At 41.2% G+C, this 23,742-nt stretch overlaps 1 protein-coding gene across 1 annotated transcript; it reads right to left on the reverse strand.

Moving 5' to 3' along the window:
• Positions 1-219: 219 nt before the first annotated feature.
• LOC106555942 (zinc finger protein 263) lies at positions 220-22,247 on the reverse strand. Its single transcript, XM_087711279.1, has 6 exons — positions 22,162-22,247; positions 6,881-7,479; positions 6,378-6,495; positions 2,640-2,722; positions 2,383-2,509; positions 220-1,604 (listed from the first exon to the last, which is right to left on the reverse strand). The coding sequence occupies exons 2-6, from the start codon at positions 7,319-7,321 to the stop codon at positions 1,021-1,023; spliced, it is 1,353 nt and encodes a 450-aa protein (XP_087567405.1). The 5' UTR covers positions 7,322-7,479; positions 22,162-22,247; the 3' UTR covers positions 220-1,020.
• Positions 22,248-23,742: the final 1,495 nt, after the last annotated feature.

Genomic DNA, 23,742 nt, shown 5'->3' on the forward strand with positions numbered 1-23,742 from the left:
GGGACGTAAAAACAACCATAGTCATATGAACACTGAGATATGATGATGATAACATATGTAAATATATTTGATTTAAAACATATAACGATATGAATTGTAGGTGATGACTGTGGAAGGGATGCACGGAAGCTCTTCGTAACCCATTAACACACTCTTTATAATTTGTAATGGAAGGTATTTTTGTGGTGTTTGTTGTTTTCTCTGTTTATTCAAAAATAAAAAAAATTATTTTTTAAAAAAGTGAACTCTACTCACGCGGCTATTAACTTGGTTTAAACAAGGTTCAAATTACCCCTCTGGGGCATGGGCCCAACATTGGGAACCACTGTTTTAGTGTCTTGATTTGTGTTTGCTCTCTTCCTTGTATGCTCATATGTTGTTTATGTCTAATCTTCTCCTACATCTATAGAAACTTGGCTTCCCTGTTGTCTTAAAACTACACCAAACTGGCTCTTGCCCTAATATATACTGAATATCTGAGAGGTGCTTTTTCAAGAAATATCAGAAAGTCCAGTTCCCTCTTGAAAAAGCACCTTTGGGATAACCATGATCTGGAGGACTGAGAATCTCCATAAACATACATTGAAATGAATTCACTAGCTGGGATTCTAGTTTATTTATTTATTCTTTCAGTTAGTGTCTAAATGTAGATGCTGCCCGTCTCACCACCTCGAATTTTCTCTGGGTGGCTTACAGTAGTAAGGAAAAAAACAGATATAAAAGCATTTATGATTAATCATTAAATAAATCCCATCTCTCTCATTCTCAACTCAATAAAACTAGCTAAATAGAACTTCGGAAAAATAATGTTGGGGCAGGGAAAAAGAAGAATCCAAATCAGTATTTCAGGCAGCTGCCAAAAAAAAGGAGGCTATTTATAGAGATTTGTAAGAGTTTGTACCTAAAGCTTGAGGTACTTTCCACGATGAATATAACCATCAGTTTCTGCCCTGCACAAAATTTTGCTGTTTGGGAAGGCTTTGGATTTTGAATATGGCGGCCTTTGCCGCTTCGGCGCGTTTAAATTTTGTGGCTCCTTCGATGAGAATGGAGAGTGATGCTATGGCTAAAACTCTTTCCGCATGCCATGCATTGATAGGGTTTCTCCCCCGTGTGGATGCGTTTGTGAGAGGTCAGGGTTGCCATTTGACTGAAGCTGATGCCGCATTCGTTGCATTTAAAGGGCTTCTCCTTGGCATGGATTCGTTCGTGTTCGTGCAGGAGAGACCTATAAGCGAAGCTTTTCCCACAGATGGGACATGTATTCATTCTGGGTTTCTGAGCCAACTGCCCTTGGGCGGGCGTTTCAGGAGAATCCACTGTCTTAGAATCCGAGATGCTTCTCGTGCTCGATTTTGCTTGGATTGTTTTGCAAAAGTTCCCGCTTGCGGGCGCCAAAGGTGCGTTGTTCCCCGGATATCTTGGCGGGGCCCCCGTTGCACCTTGGATAGGATGACGTTCCGAAAGAGAGAATTCGTCCCATCTCATGACCTTGACCCGCTCCTCCTTTCCCTCGCTCTGCAGTCCCTCCTGGATGGATCTGGATCTTTTTAAGGACACTCTTTGTGATTCATCCTCAGCCTCATTCCACCATGCCTCCCTTCCTAGAATAAGAGAAAACCAAGAGAAAATATGGGGGGGAGGGGTTCAAATGAAAAAAAAAAGAGCTTTTGGTGAGAGATAGGTAAGATACTACATTTAGGCAAGAAAAACCAAATGCACAGGTATAGCATAGGTGGACCCTCACTCAATACCATGTTTCCCTGAAAATAAGACTGGGTCTTATTCACTGGGGCCGATTTTTTGGGTAGGGCTTATATTACGAGCATCCTGAAAAAATCATGCTAGGGCTTATTTTCCAGTTGGGGTCTTATTTTCGAGTAGTAGTAACTGTGAAAGGGATCTTGGAGGCCTAGTGGACAACCATTTAAATATGAGCCAGCTGTGTGCTGCAGTGCCAGAAGAGCCAAAACAGTTCTAGGCTGCATAAACAGAGGGATGGAATCAAGCTCATGTGAAGTGTTAATTCCACTTTATAATGCCTTGGTAAGGCCACACTTGGAATATGGCATTCCGTTTTGGTCGCCACGATGTAAAAAAGATGTGAAAACTCAAGAAAGAGTGCAGAGAAGAGCAACAAAGGTGATTAGGGGACTGGAGGCGACAACAAATAACAATTGCTGGAATTGGGTATGTCCAGGTTAATGAAGAGAAGGACTCTAGGAGTGACAAGATAGCAGTGTTCCAATATCTCAGGGGTTGCTACAAAGAAGAGGGAGTCAAGCTTTTCAACAATTCATTTAGTGACCGTTCAAAGTTACAACGGCCTTGACAAAAGCACCTTATGGGTTCGCCTGTTGGGGCACCAGATGGGGGACTCACCTATAAAGGTCAGGTTTTGGTAGTTCTCCACCATGACCTCCAGCTGCAGGGCCACCTGGCTTGCATTCAACAAAGGACACTCTTCTTCGGTGAAATACACAGCCACGTCCTCAAAAGACAGCGGAACCTGGAGAAGAAAAAAGGAAAAGAGGGAGAAGGAAAAGAAAAGGGAGAGAGGGAGAAAGGGGTCAATGCCCACCCAGGAAAATGTGCAGTGGCTTTCGCATTTTGGTCCCCCCCGACCCCTTTATTCTTACCATAGCTGACTCAGCTGAAGCAGATCCCACTCTAGAAACAAGAGTAGACATATTCGGAGGCCTCATCAAAGATTTCTCATTGCCTGTAAATGGACAAAAATGTAGTGGGAAGCGGTTGTTTCATTTGAACACGAATAAGGCCAATTGGGACTACAAAGCCTTTCATTTTTCTTGGAGTCACACAGCTCAGGAGGTTGGATTCACATTTTAAGCAATTAGGAAATTTATATCTGGACTGAAAAGCAATTTCTACTGTCCGATTTTACTGCCAGACTCGGCGCATAAATTGTATTTCCTTTACAGCTTCCAGATACAGGTGGTATCTCTCTCAACTTACGACCACAACATTTAAGTTGCTAAGTGAGAAATTTGTTAAGTGAGTTTTGCCCCGTTTTACAACTTTTCTCCCCATGTTTGTTAAGTGAATTGATGCAGTTGCTAAGTTAGTCACCTGGTAGTTAAGTGAATTGGGTTTCCCCCCTGCTTGTCAGAAGGTCACAAAAGGGGATCACATGACTCCGAGGAGCCTGCAACTGTCATAAACGTGAATAAGCTGTTGAGCATCCAAATGTAAATGTGACCAATGATCATCACTATTTTCAGTGCCGTGGTAACTTTGAACGGCCACTAAACGAACCGTTGTTAAGTCAAGCACTACCCGTGCCTTATTTCTACAGAACAAAATAGGTGTGCATTTTTTTTTTTTTTTACAATTAACTGTAAAACTTGCTAAGGAGAAATGTCTTTTATCATAGAGATGTGACTAACAGGGGCTTCTGCACAGGGAGATATCAAACATCTCAAGATGGTTTCCACAATCAAGGCTCACTGCGGTTAGTATATCTTCAGTGCAGCCTGAAGGAAATCCCTTCAGAAAATGGCGGGAAGGGTCCCTTCAGACAAAAGGAGGCAATCGTATTGATACATTTCCGGAAAGGAGAAGAAAATGATACAGCTATACATATGTATGTAGGTAATAAATGATGTAAGCATGAATAATGAGCAAACCTCAAGTTACTTCCTCGCCTTTCAAAGGGAGAAGCAACCTAGAACTAAGGAGAAATTTCCTGACGGTGAGCACAATTACCACATTTTTCGGAGTATAAGACGCTCCAAAGTATAAAACACACCTAGCTTTTGGGGAGGAAAACAAGAAAAAAAACACCTGCTTCTGCCTCCCAGCAATTTGCCTCCTTGCAGCAAACCGCCCGTCTCAGTTTCAGCACAGACTGATTTGCACAAGCAGCTGATTTTCAGTTGGATCAGCCTCCCGATCAACTATTTCAGGCTGCAAGGATGCCATAGCCTATTTCCGCCTCTGCGCGTCCCATTTTCCAGCGGGGATCAGAATGGGCGGAAAACAGGGTGCGCAGAGGCCAAAAATGGGACGTGGAGGAGGCAACAGTCACTCGGGCCCTTGTGACCTCTAGGCTGGAATACTGCAATGTGCTCTACATGGGGCTGCCCTTGAGGAGCATCCGGCGACTTCAGCTAGTGCAGAACGCAGCCGCGCGAGTGATTGCGGGTGCACCCCGATTCACCCGCATAACACCTATCCTCCGCGAGCTGCGCTGGCTACCTGTCGATCTCCGGATGCGCTTCAAGGTGCTATTAATCACCCATAAAGCCCTACATGGCAGTGGATCTGGATACTTGAGAGACCGCCTTCTGCCAATTACATCCCTGCGACCGATAAGATCCCATAGATTAGGCCTCCTCCGTATCCCATCGGCCAGCCAGTGTCGGCTGGCAACTACAAGGAGGAGGGCCTTCTCAGCAGTAGCCCCGACCCTTTGGAACGAGCTCCCCGTGGAGATTCGTACCCTCTCCACCGTCCAAGCCTTCCGCATAGCCTTGAAGAACTGGCTCGCCCGTCAGGCCTGGGGATAAGGATAGTTACCCCTCCCGAATGATGAATGTATGTTGCTTACTATTTTATTATATGTTTCTATCTTAATGTCTGTATTCCCCCTTCCCGGTTTTGTGTGAGCCGCCCTGAGTCCCCTCAGGGAAAAGGGCGGCCTACAAATACTAATAAAATTCTAAATTCTAAATAGGCAATCCCTGCAGCCTGAAACAGCTGATGGTCGGGAGGCCAATCCAACCTACAATCAGCTGCTTGTGTGATCAGGCTGTGCTGCAGCTGAAGCAGGCTGTTTGCTGTAAGGAGGCAAACTGCTGGGAGGCAGAGGACGGAGGGTGGGTGGGGCTACATTCGGTGTATAAGACGCACCCGAATGTCCATCTACTTTTGGGGGTGGGGGGGGTCATACTCTGAAAAATACTGTAATCGGTGGAACCACCTGCCTCCAGAAGTTGTGGGTGCTTGGCCACTGGAAGCTTTCAAAAAGAGACTGGACACCCATTTGTCTGAAGAAATATAGGACCTCCTGCTTCAGCAAGGGATTGCCTAGAAGACCTCCAATGTCCTGTCCTGCCTACTCTACGCTCTCCTCTCTTCCAACTCTTATTGCTCTATGTTCTATTTTCTTCCTACTGTTGCTATCCTCAGGGAAGAATTGTTGTCTTCATGGAAAGAAATGCACCAGTTGTATTGCCATAGCAATTGTGATGAGAACTGAGGACTTCAAGGTTGCCTCAAGGAGCGCACCTTCCTTCAATGCTTCTATCTTGCTAACACACTCCCACCCTTCCAAAGGCTGGTTTGCCTCAATTTTGCACACATAAAAAGGAGGTTACGGGTTTCCTTGTGCGATCTTGGCCACCATCTTGAATTGTTTGACTCCTTCCCCTTTGCAGACATCCTTGATCATTAGTTATGACGGCACGTCTCTGGCAACTTTAAGAGCACTTTAACTCCCAGGATTCCTCAGCCTGCTATGTCTCACTTTTAAGTCCACATAATCTTAAAAGTCGCCAAGGTGGAGAAGAACAGACCTATGAGTTTAAAAGGCTCTGCCATTTAATAAAGAAGAATATTTGTAAGCTCAGGGTTGAAATGAGGAGTCCTTAGTGCTCTCTGAGGTTGGTTGTTTTCTTGCAGACATTTCATTACCCTAATTAGGAAACATCATCAGTGCTAATCCTAACACTGATAGCCTAGTCCTAGCACTGATGTTATTTAGTTAGTTAGTTAGCTAGTGAAGAGCAACGAAGATGATTGGGGGCTGGAGGCTAAAACATATAAAGAAGGGTTGCAGGAATTGGGTATGTCTAGCTTAATGAAAAGAAGAATTAGGAGTGACATGATAGCAGTCTTCTAATATATCAGGGGGTGCCACAAAGAAGTGGGAGTCAAGCTGTTCTCCAAAGCACCTGAGGGGGCAGGACAAGAAGCAATAGATGGAAACTAAACAAAGAGAGAAGCAATCTAGATCTAAGGAGAAATTTCCTGACAGTGAGAACAATTAATCATTAGAACGGCTTCCTTCAGAGGTTGCAAATGCCCCAACACTTAAGGTTCTTAAGAAGAGATTGGACAACCATTTGTCTGTAGTGGTATAGGGTTTCCTGCCTAAGCAGGGGGTTGGACTTGAAGACCTCCAAGGTCCCTTCCCACTCTGTTGTTCTAATTTTTTTAAACGTCTGCAAGAAAATAACCAAGCTCAAAGAGCACCAAGGACCCCCTCAAGGTTCTGCATCTTTTAAACTTTTTTTTTTTAACCAAACATCTGAAATTCACCAGGGCTATCCCCGTCTGATAATCCAGAAGCTCTCTCTCGGCCCAGAGAGATGAAAGACCACGACAATCTATCTATCTATCTCTTGATTTCTTACCCTGCAATACGGCATCTTCATTCTCTAAGATCTGCTTGAAGAACTGCCTCTGTCCTGCGTCTGAGGGAGCCTCCTTCTTAATTTTGGGGAAATCGTTAGAAGCATCCACAAACAGGCCCTGCAAAGCAGTACCAGAGATCCATACAAGGTGGGAACAGGAGAGCAGATAAGACCTCGCTTTTAAGGGTCTCCCCCCACCCTCCCAAAAACTGTACAGCTGGAAGAGGTTTGGGGAGAACCGTGTATTCTCATCCCCTTGGAACAAGCAGGAAGAAAAGTTTTAAGTGATTGACGGGAGGGCAGGGTGTATAGCCTGTATTCCTCTCCAGCATAGCTCTTTGGCAACAGCATCCAGAGGTTCTCCAGATCTCCTCTACATGAATGCTGATCAAGATCCTCCAATGAGCCACATGCCTGAGATGTAACGTGAAGCCTTCTCGAGCTGGAATGTGACTCAAATCACTTCATGGACCTTGAAAGTACCACCAAAAGGCTGCCCTCACCTGCATTTTCGGCTTCCTGTCCTCTACTTGGCTCAGGAGGAAGCCTTCGGCCAGGGCCACCGCCTGGGAACAGGTCTCGGCTCCACATTCTCTGATCCAGCTCTTCATGTCGGGAGGCAGGATAGTCAAGAACTGTTCTAAGATCACCAGATCCAGGATCTCCGCTTTCGTATGCTCTCCTGGCTTCAGCCATTGGCAACACAGATCATGAAGCTGGCTGTAAACCCCTCGGGGTCCAGCGCACTTCCGGTAGCGGAACTGCCTGAAGTGTTGGCGCTGGACGTAGGAGTTACCTTTCTCTTCCCTCGGGATTTTGTTGAGATTTTTTTCCCAGGGTTCCCCAGGGCTGCGAGCCTCGGGGATCTCGAGGCCCCCCACCGCATCCACAGCTTCCTCCTTTGATCCTTGGGTCAGCACCGTCTCCAAAAAGATTCGAAACATGGCTCAATGGCTTTCTCCCGGCAATGTCTAAATGGCTATAATTGAACTGAAAGTAAGTTGGTCTTTTTTTGGGGAGGGTGGAAGTCGGAGTGATGGCACCACTCAGGAAGTAAAGGATTAAATTTCAAGGCAGCCCATAAACGGATGTTAGTATCGCTCTGAAAATGAGGAGACAGTGGAGAATGAGAGAGATCAGAGGCAGACAATACAACAGGTAATAAACAATTTCTCTTGTATAAAGCGCAGCTCACGTACTTTGCTTGGCTGATAGTCACATTTGAATGAACGAATAAATGAGAGCTACAGGTCCCCGATTCCCCAAATAAAAACAATAAAATAACCAGAGACAAACAATGCCACACTCTTCACAACAGAAGCAGTAATCGGCCCCCAACTGACTATGGATAGACTCAGTCATCCAGATCACGGGCCCTATCTAACAAAATGAAATTCAATGTAGAGAAAAGTAAACACTTTTCTTACACTTAGGCAAGAAAAACCAAAAGTACTCCGATAGACTGGGTGAAACCAGGCTTAATGGCAGTAACTGTGAGAGGGATCTTGCAGTCTTACTGCACAACCAATTAAATATGAGCCAATAGTGTGTGGCACTACCCCCAAAAATCAATGCAATCCTATGTTGCATTAACAGGAGGCTACAATCAAGATGAAGGGAGGTACTAATACCACTCTATAAAACCTTAGTAAGACCACACCTAGAGTACTTCATCCGATTTTGGTCACCACACTACAAAAATATGTTGAATCTGTAGAAAACGTGCAGAGAAAAGCAACCAAGGTGATTAGGGGACTGGTGGCTAAAACATACAATGAATGGTTGCAGAAATTGGGCATGGCTAGCCTAATGAAGAGAAGGACCAGGGGAGACATGATAGCAGTGTTCCAATATTTGAGGGGCTGCCCCAGAGAGGAGGGGGTCAAGTTGTTTTCCAAAGCACCTGAAGGCCAGGCAAGGAATAATGGATGGAAACTGATCAAGGAGAGATTTAACCTGGAAATAAGGATAAATTTTCTGACAGTGAGAACAATCAACCCATGGAACAGAAGTTGTGGGAGCTTCATCACTGGAAGCTTTCAAGAAGAGTGGGTCTGCTGGGTGGGGGGTTGGATTAGATGACCTGCAAGGTCCCTTCCAACTCTGTTAATCTCTACTTTTTCCTCTGTTCGGCTGTCCCAAAGGTGCTTTTTTGAAAGGCAACTGGACGAATACAGTCCTTGGTTATATTTATCAGAGGCATAGAATCAAAATCATGTGAAGTACACACACACACACACACACACACACACAATACACATCTGAAACACTGCATTCAGTTTTAGTTACATTACAAAAAAGATGTTAAGACTTTGGAAAAAGTCCAAAGAAGAGGAACTAAGATGATCAAAGGCCTGGAGACAAAAATCATATGAAGAACGGTTACAGGATTTGGTTTTGGCTAGTCTACAGAAAATAAGGATCAGGGGGGACATGATAGCATGTCAGAGTGAGCAGAGTGTGACTACTTGAGACAATCCAGGAGCAATAACAGTATAATAAATAGTGGTTTATCTCTACAAAAGAATATACATACACGTACTAGCAAAGGTCAATCAATCAGCAGCTACAGCAGAGAAGAATACATGAAGAGGGAGATACATCTCTTATAATACAGCCTGGCAACAGTCAAATAACCCTGCTGACTCATTCCTCATCATTGCATCATTTCAGTATTACAGCATTAAGCAGCTGCTCAGCTATTAAATCACCCTCACATAGCAGTATTTCAGTATTTGAGAGGCTGCCACAAAGAGGAGGTCCTCAATTCATTTTCCAAAGCACCAGAGAGCAGGACAAGGAACAAGGGATGGAAACTAATCAAAGAGAGAAGCAAACTGGAATTAAGGAGAAACTTCCTAATAGTTAGGACAATTAACCAGTGGAACAGCTTTGCCTTCAGACATTGTGGAGGCTCCATCACTGGAGATTTTTAACAGAAGACTGGATAGTCACTTGTCTAAAATAGTATAGGACCCTGATGGCGAACCTGTGGCACGCAAAGTCATTTTTAAGGGCACGCAAGGCGTGCGCTGGCCAGCTGACTTCAGCCTCCTTTTGAGGCCGTTTTTCACCCTCCGGAGGCTTCCTTGAAGCCTCCAGAGTGCGAAAAACCGCCCCTACAGGCAAACAGGAAATGGCCTTCTGGTTTGCTCATGGGACCTTTTTTCGCCCTCTGGAGCCTTCAGGGAAGCCTCTTGAAGGCCATGGAGGGCGAAAATCGCCATTACGGACAAACCAGAAGTCACCATTCCCGAACTTCCAACTTCCGTTTTTCGCCCTCTGGAACCTTCAGGGACGCCTCCTGAAGGCTTTGGAGGTCGAAAATCGGCCCTACAGACAAACCAAAAGTCACCATTCCCAAACTTCCAGTTTCCCCATAGGTCTGTTTTTCGCCCTCCAGAGGCTTCAGGGAAGCTCCTGAGGCCTCCGGAGGGCATCCGAGGGGGAGGAGGAGGCCATTTTTCCGCCCTCCCCAGGTTCCTAGAAAGCCTCTGGCGCTTGGAGAGGGCAAAAAAACACGCCAAAAGGAGGGGGTGGGTGCTGGTCCCGCGCTCATGCACATGGGCGTGTGTTATGCGCATAGCATTATGGGTGTGGCACACACGTGCATGATCCTCCTGTGCTCCCCCCGCTTTTGGCACAGGAGCCAAAAAAGGTTTGCCATCACTGGTATAGGATCTCCTGCTCAAGCAGGGAACTGGACTGGACGACCTCCAAGGTCTCTTCCAGCTCTATTCTGATTTTGTTTATCCTTGAAGGCATTTCACTTCTCATCCAAGATGCATGAAGAAGCTTCTTGGATGAGAAGTGAAACGAATGCTAGTTGCCTTTTGAAAAAGCACCTTTGGGACAGTTCCCAATTATTTTGCCACTCGTCAAACCACACCTTCTACAATCTTCAAATTCACATTTGGTGATAGGTTTTTTTACCTACTGTATTTTTCAGAGTATAAGACGGACCTTTTCCCCCATAAAAAGATGGTGAAAAAGGTTTGTCTTATACACTGAATACAGCATTTTTGGCTTCCTGAAACCCCACCCCCTTCACAAAAAGTGCTCCTGGGGGCCGGGGAGGGTAAAAACAAGCAAAAAATGGACTGTTTTTTGCTTGTCTCCCCCCCCCCCCAGCACTCTACAAACCTCCCAAAGTCTATGCATGCCCTGGTTTTTTTGCAAAAAAAGAAGCAATTTTTTTTGCAAAAAATGGCCCATTTTTTGATCGGTTTTGCCACGCATACCCCAGCCCCTAGGAACACTTTGCATGCCTCAAACTCTCTGCATGCCGCATTTTTCAACAAAAATGAGGTGTGCAGAGGGTTTGGGAATTCTGCAGAGTGCAAAAACCGTTTTTTTTTTTTAATTTACCTCTTCAAAATCTTGGTGCATCTTATACTTCGGTGTGTCTTATTCACCTAAAAATATGGTAGTTTTTTATTCACATTTGTTGGTAAGATCTTGCCCTGCCAGTTTCATACAAAATTTAGCTACTCATCATAAGCACAGGTGAAAATCAGTTGCTGTAATTTAAGTGTTGGATTAGGAAATTGCTAGCTGAAGTCCCCATTAGACCATGGATCTCTTTTGCCACCTTCAAGCTGGTTTATTGCCATCTCTCTGACCCACCTCACTGGGCTGTCACGTGGATAAAATCAGGGAAGGAATCCCATGCAGGCAGTCCTCAACTTATGACAATTTAGCCGAAAATGTATGTCACTAAGTGAGACATTTGTTAAGTGAGTTTTACGCAGACTTTACAATTTTTCTTGCTGCATTTGTTAGGCGAATCACTGCAGGTGTTCATTTAGTAACACGGTTAATGAATCTGGTTTCCCTATTGATTTTGCTTGTCAGAAGGACAGAGAAGGGGATCACATGACCCAGGGACCCTGCAACTATAAATTATCTGAGCAGGGGGATGCAGCAAAGCTCGTAAGTGTGAAAAGTCTCTTTCTCCAATGCTGTTGTAACTTCGGTCACTAAATGAACAGCGAGTCACAAGCCTCCCTCCATGCCAAACCCTTGCTCGCATAGGCTCCATGTGGTGGATTGCAGCCCAGAGGAAGGAGGGGCTCTTTTTCCAGGGAGCAAAGGGACAAAGAAGCTTGGAATCTCCGCTATGCAGGGAAAGGACAAAGGGCAGATTCCTCCAGGCTCTTCCCTTCACAGGCTGCATCTAATAGTTATGCAAATGTCCCTTCTAAGTCTGGGAGGGCTTCATTCTTAACATGCTGAACTCAACACTGCGGCTTCTCCTGCAGCAACTCATTGGCCCTGTTTTTTTCTTCTCCGTCTGCGCTATCTGCGCTATATTTACAAATGTATGCTCATTTGTGGTTTAATTAATCATTAATCATCTGTGATTAATGTCTGTGTGTGTATGTATGTGCATATGTGTGTATGTATGTGTGTATGTATATATATGTATGTGTATATATATATATATATACACTAAATACATATATATATGTATATACACTAAATACATATATATATGCATGTATGTATGTAGTATGTACACACACACACACATACACTTTCTTTTGAGAGTGGGCATCAGAATTTCATTTTTTAATATGTGCCAGCCTGCTCACAGAAAAAGTGACAATAAAGGTTATCTTAGCCTATTTGAAACACTAAACTGCCAAACATTCTCAAAACCAAGGCAGATCCCTAAAGAGAAATGCTGGGAAGTGTTCTGCCCTAGCTGAAGGAAAGGTATTTATTTATGAAATGTATTTGTACAGGCCTCTGAAACACCCCGATTGCCATCAAAACCTGTTTTTCCTTCTCATCTCTGCCATATTTACAAACACATGCCCATTTGTGTTTTAATTAATCATTTGCAATTAATATATATGTGTGTGTCTATAGATATGGCTATATATATATGTATATACTGTTGTGTGTAGACACACACAAACATATATCATATGTATAAGTATATGTATGTACATATATGTTTGAGAGCGGCCATCAGAATTTGATTTTTCAATGTGTGCCAGTGTGATTACAGAAAAAAAAGTGACAATGAAGGTTATCCTATCTTATTTGAAACACTAGACTGCTAAACACTCAAAATTGTCTGATTTTGCAGTCATCCAACCAGCACACAAGTAAATAATTCACAGCATTCATTTATAGAAGAAACTACTCTATATACAATAATATAAAGCATGATGCATGTATACAATACCCATGCAGCAGAACCCAGAACCAACACAACCAGAACTCAGAATCCAGAAGAAGAAAATCTATAATCCAAGGATAAACTAACTCTTACATACAGAACACTTAAGCTAAGCCCCACCCAGGCTCCGAGCTGTCTCCTGTGGCTGGCAACAATCCTGTTTCTTACTCACCAGGCAGTTCCCATTGGCTGACTTGTTGTTATGGCTATGCCAGCTCCTGATTTCTTACGCACAGGCAAAAGCCAAGGCAGATCCCTAAAGAGAAATGCTGGGAAGTTTTCTGGCCTAACCAAAGGAAAGACATGTGTATTTATTTGTTAAATTTATTTGTATGGGCCTCTGTAATATAATATTCTGTTTGCCAGCAAAACCTGTTTTTCCTTTTCATCTCCTCTATTTTTACAAACACATATTCACTTGTTTTAATTAATCATTAAACATCTGTGATTAATATATATGTGTCTGTGTGTGTCCATATATAGATGTGTGTCTCTCTATATATGTATATACATATATACATACATATATGGTGTGTGTATACACACTGATGAAAGAAATGTCCTTCTGGGTTCAGCTCCAAGTGGGGAAGAAGACACTGGAGACATGGAGGCTGCTTGGAAAGATGGTTTATTGTTGGACAGGGCCACATGGCTTGAGCCCTGAACAGAAAAGGTGATCACATGCTTTAATATTGGTGGAGAAGAAGAGAAGGGCTGAGGGAGGGGCTTGCTAGGCTTTTTATAACCTGTTAAGTCCCACCAATCTATTTCCTTTTCCTGTGTAAGAAATGTATTCTGATTGGTTGTAAGACTCCCATGGGGCCATTCAGGGGCAACTCTCTGGGCTGTGTTTTGAATCCAGGTATCGTTGAGTTCTCAGATGCCATGTGGTCAGTTGAATAAAGGTCCAATATTATCATGCTTTTAATCCCATCCCCCCCTGCAGCTGCAGTGGAGAAGCCTTTATTATGTAAAGTGGACCAGCTTGGCCTTCTTAATGGCCCATTGACAAAAGTGGGGATGGGCAGGAAACTACAGGCAGTTATTCTGTCTTTTGAAACACCTTTCTTTCTTTTCACATCCAGAGAAATATTCCGCCTTTTCAATATTTCCTAGGATATTTCATTTTTCTGGAAGAGGGCTGAATGAACTTCCCACAAAACACATGTCATATTTATATTTATGTGCATATATATGTTTGAGAGCAGACATCAGAATTCCATTTTTTCAATGTGTGCCAATGTGATCACAGAAAAAAAAGTGACAATAAAGACTACCTTATCTTATTGGAAACACTAAACTGCAAAACACTCAAAACGGTCAGATTTTGCAGCGATCCAACCAGCACACAAGTAAACAATTCACAGGATTCATTTATAGAAGAAACTTCTTTATATACAAGAATAGAACAGAACAGAATAGTTGGACATACAAGGAATTTGTCTTTGATGCATATGATTTCAGTGTACGTAAAGAAAAAATTATTCATCAAGAATCATAAGGTACGAGAGGGAGGAGCCAACATCGTGACGATATGGTCGTGCAGCCTCGATGCTCTGAGACCGCAGCCAATACTTTTACCACTGGGTGGTCCAAATGGACCTAAACCGTCCCAAAAAGACGGTGAACAGGAAGAATACTTCTTGCTGATCTCGGGGATATCGCAAAATCCCTGAAAGAAGCAAGAGAAGTTTTTCAAGCTGGGGGCAAAAAATCCAGGCAAGGCTGATGAAGTTGGGGCGGCTCCAAAACGGAAGGATACGGAAAGCGAAGTGTTTCTAGCTGGTGAGGAATTTTTACTGTTTTAAAAAAGAGACTGCCTATAAAAACTTTAAAATTAATTTAAATTGAAGAATAGAAGAGTCAAGGGGCGGAATTAAATTTGGAATGGTTTTGGACAGTGGTTATCTTACTTTTTAAATGCTATCCTCATGGATGGAATTTATGCAAGCTTTTTGAAACGGATGGATTAAGTTTTCTTCTTCTACCTTCTCTTTATGATTCTCTGTAATCTATAAGCTAAAGTTTTCCTCTTTCATTGCTGTAAGTATTTTTCTAATTCATTTAAAGACTGGACTCCTTTTTCTAACTTGAAATACCAAAAAAAAAAAAAAAAAAGGAAACTTTTTAACAGCATTACTGCTGCTCAGAAGCCTGGGAGGTTTTTGCTCTTTCACAGATTGTTTATGTCTTGGCACTGAGGGGAGAGGGGAAGCACACAGATGGCCCTTTGAAGTCGAAACAATATCCTTTGTGAACCTATGCTTTAATCTTATCAACCTTCCCACCTAGAGCAGCTGTATTTGTTAGAATGGCACAACTTCAAAAGAAAAAAGAGTTCTCAAGCTTGCAAAAGATACTTTCAGAAATACAGAAATTATCAAATATATGTATGAAAAAATAGATGAAAAACTGGAATACTTAGAGCACATAACAATAAAATATGATAAAAAAAATGAGGATGTTTATGAAATGCAAGATGGGGTGATTGAAACTCAAAAAACTGAAGTGGAAAATGAATATAAAGAGATTAAACCTCCTGATATTGATGGTAATTGGTTTGTTCCTGAAAATGAAATAATGAAAGAGGAAGTAAATGGAGAGGAAATCTACTCCAGAGGGCAGCAGAAGAAAAAATTAAAGAATCTATAGACTCAAAGAAAGAAATTCTACTAGCAAAAGTATTGATAACACTGCTGACAATCAAAGACAAGCTGAATACGGAAACAGAAATAGGACATCAAGATTATATGAGAGATTTTACAAGCAAGGAGTTGCTAAGGGAAGTCCATACAAAGCTGATCAAGAAGATGATTAGAGGATTGGTACCATAAATGGCAGAAGATATGAAATTGTTTTGTTATTGGAAAGACAGGTTGATAGATGGAAGAATATAATTTAAAACTAGTTAAACCTAGTGAAATTTATTGATAATAGATCTAGCTTAAATAAATACATGATAATGTTACTAATGTATACAATATGTAGTGTTATGATGACTATAATTGGATATGAATATGGAATGGTACCCATGTAAGGAAGACTAGCAATCATTTGGATTATATATAAAGGTTAATAATAATAATAACAACAACAACAACAACAACAACAACAACAACCCCTCCAAGGAGCTTTACCTTGTCGTGTTGGAGGGGCTTGCATGCTCTAATGATCCTAGGGGGTATGCTGAACAGGTACAATCATATCAGACCAGTCTTAGGAGAAGGGCCAGACAAAATTTGCTCCACAACCCATTCAACTATGGTGAATACGAAAAGAAAAAAAAAGAAATTTATGCCGGCTGAACCGTCACCTGGATTAACAAGGGTTCCGTTGAATTATATAGCTCCTGGGCATTCTGTGCAAAATGAGCTACAGGGCTCAGCTCCCTCTTCCAGGCAACCAGGCCGTGGAGCTGACAAGCTACTGGAAGAAAAAGTAAAAAAGCGAAAAATCTGGACTAGGGAAGAAAACAAAAAAATGTATCAGATTTGGAAGGTGAACCACATGGAGTGTGATATCAGTGAACAAAGGCTAATGGACCAACGGCGTTTAATTCTAAACCACAATTTTTTCACTACAGCAGAATTAATAGGAATCGAAGAGAAAGCAATTAATGGTCTGAGTATACCAACAAAGAAGAGTAACATCAAGAATGATTTGCAGACTCAAAAGCAAACTGAGGAGAAAGGGAGGAAGAGGATGCTGAAATGGATGAAGATAAAGAACAAGGAAGCACTGAAGAACAAACACCAACAGATATTGCTCAATTAGCTGAGAAAATAAAGCATCAAATGGAAGATGCCAAAAGAACACGTTTGCCAAAGCTGAATCAAGTGAACCGGAAAGAATTGAGAAAGGTACTAAAAAAGGTCATCATCAATGTGCAAACCATTCAAACCACTACATTAGCTGAAACAAACCAACTGATATATGCAGCAGCCTTCATAACCACCAAAGAATTCAGTTTGAAAATACAAAAGAACCAAAGAGACAAGAAGAGGAAGCCTAAGTGGAAAATTCGGTTGGAATTGAAGATCAAAAAATTTCATGGAGACTTGAGCAACTTGAAGAACCTAAGGCAAGGTCAGCTAAAGAAAAAGCAGGTCAAAAGCAGCCTGGAAGCAAGATACGATTTGGAGAATAAAGAGATTGCAATAGTAATTGAAGAGCTGAAGCAGAGGGTTGTTGCTGAAAAGATTAAAAGATATGAAAACCGAGTAATTCAATTCAAGGAAAACTCACAGTTCAGAGCAAATCAGCACCAGTTTTATAAAAGCTTAGAAAGTGGAGATGGAGTAATAACAAATTAAAAGCCTGATAAAGAGAAAGCTCTGAAATTCTGGAAGAATTTGTGGGAAAACAACAAGAAGCACAACAGAAATGCAAAATGGATCAAAAACAGATTGAGGATTCTATTAAAGTGCATAAAATGGAAGCTGTGAAAATAAAAGAAATGGTGCAAAGACAGTCAAGAAAAGTGAAGAACTGGAGTGCACCTGGACCAGATGAGTTACATGGCTCCTGGTTAAAGACACTTACAAGTATACACAAAAGATTGGCAGCCCAAATGAACCAGATCTTAAAAACACCTGAAAATGATGAATGGATGACAACTGGAAGGACATTTTTGATCCAAAAAGATAAAGAAAAAGGAAAGGATCCTGGAAACTATAGGCCAATCACCTGTTTGCCAACAACATACAAGCTCCTTACTGGTATCATTGCAAACCAAATTTATGGATACTTGGAAAGAAATAACTTGCTTCCTGTAGAACAGAAAGGAGGCTGCAAAAATTCAAGAGGAACAAAGGACCAACTGCTGATTTACAAACTAATCCTAAAGAATTCAAAGAAAAGACGAACCAAGCTGTTCATGGCTTGGATAGACTATAAGAAAGCATTTGATTCAGTTTCCCATAGCTGGGTCAAGAAATGCCTGAAAATCTTTGGCATCAGCAGCAACATACAAAAATTCATGGAAACTTCAATGAACCTCTGGAAAACGAAGCTTATAGCTAATGAAGAAGTACTGGGTGAAGTTGAAATTAAATGAGGCATTTTCCAGGGCAATTCCCTTTCACTCCTACTTTTTATACTCTCAATGCTACCACTGACAATCATTTTGAAGATGATGAACTATGGATATGAACTTGCAAAGAAAGGACTGAAAATTTCACACTTGGTGTACATGGATGATTTGAAGCTGTTTGGTAAAACAAAAGCTGAACTGAATTTATTAATTGAAAGCACAAAAGAATTTAGCCAAGACATTGGTATGCAGTTTGGAATTGACAAATGTGCAACAATGATAAAGGCAGTAAAACCAGAAGAAGGCTACAAGTACTTGGGGATTTTAGAGGCCTCTGACTTAATGCACAATAAAGTCAAGGAATTAACTTCAGCAAAGTACATTCGACGAATTCGCACGATATTAAAGTCCAAATTGAGTGGAGAAAACATCATAAAAGCCATAAATACCTTGGCTATACTTGTGATTCGATATTCTGCAGGAATAATTGACTGGACCCAGATGGAGTTGGACAATTTGGACAGAAAAACAAGGAAGCTTATGACAATGAATCATGCTTTGCACCCTAAAAGTGATGTTGACCGATTATATCTACCAAGAGCAGAAGGTGGTCGAGGACTCCTACAAGTAAAACAGACTGTGGAAGAAGAAAAACACAGCTTGAATGATTACATCCAGAAAAGTGAAGAACCAATGATTAAGGAAATAAATAAAGGAGGCCTTTTAAAGACAACTAAGTCAAAAGCTGAATATAAGAAAGAAGTAATTGAGAAGCGAGCTGAAAATTAGAAAAACAAAGCTATGCATAGCCAATACTTGAAAAGTATTGAAGACAAAGCTTACCAAAAGCTAACTTGGAACTGGTTAAAATCAGGAGCACTGAAAAAAGAAACAGAAGGCTTTATTTTGGCAGCTCAAGAACAAGCCTTAGCCACAAACTGCATGAAGGCAAAAATCCAACATGTTACCACCAACAGCAAATGTTGCCTCTGTAATGAGAAAGACGAGACAGTCGACCACTTGATCAGTGGGTGCAGCAGAAGTTCACAAACTGACTACCTACAACGCCACGACTGCGTTGCTAAGATCATTCACTGGAAATTGGGCCAAAAGTTTGGATTTGAGTACAGCAAAAACCACTGGGAACATCAGGTTCAGAGGTTTTAGAGAATATCCTCCGACGTTACCTTAACAGTTCCTAGGTCCTTGGTTAAGACTCGAGCTGTGGAGCTACCAATCATCCCCAAAGGCTGTGATTCTCACCAAAGATTAACCACATAATAATAATAATAATAATAATAATAATAATAATAATAATAATAATAATAATAACAACAACAACAATAATAGAACTAAGTTAGATACAATTAAAGTTTTGATTATTAGGGGGAAAATGTTATGATACAGTCAAATAAAGGAGGGATAAGAATAACAATGCATATATAGATATGGGTATAACATAAGGAAATTGGATGTAAACTTTAAATAGTGATTTGGAAGGGAGGATTAGATATTATTTAATATTATGGATGTTTAGCTAGAGCAGGACATAAGGATTTAGTATTAGGGGAGGATTTTAGAAATAGTAATTGAAAGGCCAGTATGTGGTTATGTATTTAACTTTGGTATATTTTATGATGAAAGACATTTAAACAATTACAGTCAAATGAAAATGGAAATATAATGATGGTGACATGTACAAATATTTGCGTTAAAATGCTTAAGTTAATATGAACTATGTTTGTTGACTGTGGAAGAGATGGACAAAAGTTTTTTTGGTAATTAACTGATACCCTTTCTATAGCATGTAAAGGACATTTGTTTTAAATTAAAAAAATATTTTAAAAAAGAATAATAATATACACTTATTGATAGTCAAGGTTACTAATAAGCTATCAAATCTCGCAACCGTTTTCAGCTCCGACAGCCTCCTGTAACCCTCTGCCAGCAAAAACGTGATGATACCTCCCACCTACCAGACATCTGGAAACTAGCCTTAGTCAATAAACAAGTCCCAGCCACAAAAACCAACACAGGACCCAGAACAACACCATCACCAATCACCATCACCAAACATCAATTCCATCAACCAATCAAGATGTGACAACACAGCCAACCAATCCGTTTAAAGCAACAAAGCCAACATTCCACCCCCACCCCCCTACTTTTATAGAAAAACAGCAGCTCCGATCATGCTTTGCTCGCACAAGCACGAAGCCAAAGGCACCAGCCTGAAGATGAAGAGTGTGACCTCATCGAAACGTCGCCAAGATACTGTCAATCTTACACGGGGAAAGACCCAAATCCGCCAAGACCTGCATACCTCTATCCGTGAAAATCTACAAATAAATAAGTGTGTGTGTGTATATTTGTATATATATGTTATATTTGTGCTATATATATATATATATATATATATATATATATATATATATATATATATATATATATATCAAATATATACAAATATATATATATATAAATATAACAAATGTAACAAAAAGGCAACAGTAAAAAATATTGGGTTTCTGTCTGGATGGTCTCTTGTGACGAGCCTAATGACAGAGTGGAAGTGTGACCTTCCTCCCATACTTGGGCATACCAGGGGTTGTGACTTTAAGTGTGTGTATGTGTATGTGTATGTGTATGTGTATGTGTATGTGTGTGTGTATATATATATATATATATATATATATATATATATATATATATATATATATATATATATATATATATATATATATATATATATATATATATATACACACACACATACACATATATATATATATATATACACTTAAAGTCACAACCCCTGGTATGCCCAAGTATGGGAGGAAGGTCACACTTCCACTCTCTGTCATTTATTTATTTATCAGCATAAATATAACATATATGTATGTATGTATGTATGTATGTATGTATGTATGTATGTATGTTTGTGTGTGTGTGTGTGTGTGTAAACGGGCATCAGAATTTCATTTTTCAATGTGTGCTAACCTGCTCACAGAAAAAGTGACAATATAGGTTATCTTATCCGATTTGAAACACTAAACTGCCAAACAAACTCAAAAGCCAAAGCTAAAAGAGAAATGCTGGAGAGTTTTCTGGCCTAGCTGAAGGAAAGACATGTGTATTTATTTGTTAAATGTATTTGTACGGGCCTCTGAAACACCCCGATTGCCATCAAAACCTGTTTTTCCTTCTCATCTCCACCACATTTACAAAACACATGTTCATCTGAAACATTACACTGCAAAATAAACTCAAAAGCAAAAGCGGATCGCTAAAGAGAAAAGCTCCCTTCAAATGGGGGTGAAGTAGAGGAGCAGCAAAAAACCTTTTTTTCCTCCAGCCGCTTCCCTTCGTTTTGCAGCATTCAAAACAGAGGCCTTAGATCCGGTAGATTATTGTTGTAATTGTTTGTAACTTACAATTAATGACTTTAACTATGATTTATGACCAATGGCTTGCTGTTTAGATGTACGCTATGAGCTTGTGCACTGGAGACAAATTCCTTGTGCATCGGATCACCCTTGGCAAATAAAGAATTCTATTCCATCCCATCTCTATTTTATTCTATCCCTGTCCTATTTTCTATTCTATATTCTATTCCATCCCATTCTATTCTATCTCTATCCTAACACTATTCTATTTTATATATTCTCTTCCTATTCCTATTGGTATTGTTTCCTGATTGCTTATTTGCACCCTACGACTATCATTAAGTGTTGCACCTTATGATTCGTGAGGAATGTATCTTGTCTTTTTATGTACACTGAGCGTATATGCACCAAAGACAAATTCCTTGTGTCCAATCATACTTGGCCAATAAGGAATCTATTCTATCTATTCTATTCTTGTATATAAAGAAGTTTCTTCTATAAATGAACCCCGAAAATTATTTACTTGTGTGCTGGTTGGATTGCTGCAAAATCAGAGTGTTTTGCAATCTAATGTTTCAAATAAGATAAGATAGTGTTTATTGTCACTTTGTTTTCCTGTAATCACACTGGCACACATTGAAAAATGAAAGTCTGATGTCCACTCTCAAACATACATATACGCACATACATATACATATGATGTTTGTGTGTACACACTGTATATACATATATAGATATTATCTATAAACACACACATATTAATCAGATTATTAATTAAAACATAAATGAGCATGTCTTTGTAAATATAGTGGAGAAGGAAAAACAGGCTTTGGTGGCAAACACTTGGCCAATAAAGTATTAAATTGAATTTAATTCTATCCTATCCTTATCTCTATTCCTATCTCTGTTCTATTTTCTATTCTATATCCCTACTCTTATTCTCTTGGGCCAGCGGAATGCAGAGCCCAGCCACAGGAGGAGATGCTGAACGCCAGGAAGAAGAAGAAGAAAGAGAGATTCTGGCTCCATAACCACTTGGTGATACTACCCCAAGTGGGGCTCGCGGCGGTTGGTCTTCCTCCCCCCCCTCCCCAGCCTGCACCGATCCTTCGCCCCCACCCTCCGCGAGCCCAGCTTCTCTCCAGAGCCATCCCGGCCCCCCCCTCGTCCACCTACCGTCCCGCGGGGGAGCCCCCAACGACGCCGCACGTGCCCAACGCGAACGGTCTCTTTCCTCCAGCGAAAGCGGGGCCCGGAAATGACTGAACCCCATTCCCATTTCCGCCTCAAACGGGAGGGGGGGAAGGGCCTCTCTAGGAAGCGAAACTCTCTCGCTTGGACCCTGGCGCCGCGCTCCCCAGCAAGCGAGGCTTTTGGCCAACGGGCCGAAAAGACTGCAGTTCCCATCATCCTGGTCCGCAAGCAGCCCACGTCGGGCTGCTTTTGGGGGAGGGGGGGAAACAAGGAGCTTTTTTTTGTGGTCTTTTCTTTCCGTGCAACGGACAGGAAAGAGCTTCGCCGTCCTTTTCGTGGCGAAGGCGAAGGGTTAAGGGCGTCGTACGGCATTTGCAAAGCGACAAGGTGAGATTTGCGGAAATCTGCTGATCGCTTTTGGGGTCCCTGTCAATCAAGCGACAAACAAAGTTTTGGCAAAGTAAAAATCAAATTTAAAGTAAAAAAAGAAATATATTTAATATATTTATTAATATATTAGATAGATTAGGTAGGTAGGTAGGTAGGTAGGTAGGTAGGTAGGTAGGTAGGTAGGTAGGTAGGTAGGTAGATAGATAGATAGATAGATAGATAGATAGATAGATAGATAGATAGATAGATAGATAGATAGATAGATAGATTAGACAGACAGACAGGAATTAAAAATAAACAAAAAAATCAAGAAGCAACTTGTTTTTTTTTTACTGCTGTTATAAATGCATTTATATTTTATCAAAAAAAAAACAAAGGCTGGAAACCGAAGCAACTAATGTCTCCAGTGTCTTTATCCCCACTTGGAACTGAACCCAGAAGGACATTTCTTCCAACTGTCATAAGTCGAGGACTACCTGGTACTCTGTTACCTTTGCAAGCATTGGAAGACTTGAAGTCTTTGCAAAACTTTTACCATTTCTATTTTGTCCCTTCCAACCGCAGAAGAGTGAAATGGACAACCATTTGTCTGAAATGGTATAGGTAGACAACAGTTCTTTTACTGACCGTTCCAAGTTAGGATGTCTAGGAAGTTATCACCCAGCCCTCTCCCAGAAAAATGACATATTCTAGGAAATATTGAAAAGGCAGAATATTTCTCTGGATGTGAAAAGAAAGAAACATGTTTTAAAAGACAGAATAGCTGCCTGTAGCTTCCTGCCCACCCCCACTTCGTCAATGGGCCATTAAGAAGGCCAATCTAGTCCACTTTACATAATAAAGACTTCTCCACTTCAGCTGCAGGGGGATGGGATTAAAGCATGATATTGGCCCTTTACCCAACTGACCACATGGCATCTGAGAACTCAACCAAACGTGGATTCAAAACAGCCTAGAGAGTTGTCCCTGCATGGCCCCATGGGAGTCTGACAACCAATCAGAATACAAGATCAAGATCAAAGGCCAGAGAGGGCATAAAACCAGGGACTCAGTATCTCAGGCCTCCCTTCTCCTCACCTTCTCTGTTCAGGGCTCAAGCCATGTGGTGCTGTCCACCAATAAACCATCTTTCCGAGCCGCCTCCGTGTCTCCAGTGTCTTTTTCCCCACTTGG

This window comes from Thamnophis sirtalis, unplaced genomic scaffold (assembly GCF_051295495.1).
Source record: "Thamnophis sirtalis isolate CommonGarterSnake01/CBP01778 unplaced genomic scaffold, rThaSir2_p1.2 scaffold_3, whole genome shotgun sequence".
Taxonomy (NCBI): Eukaryota; Metazoa; Chordata; class Lepidosauria; order Squamata; family Natricidae; genus Thamnophis; species Thamnophis sirtalis.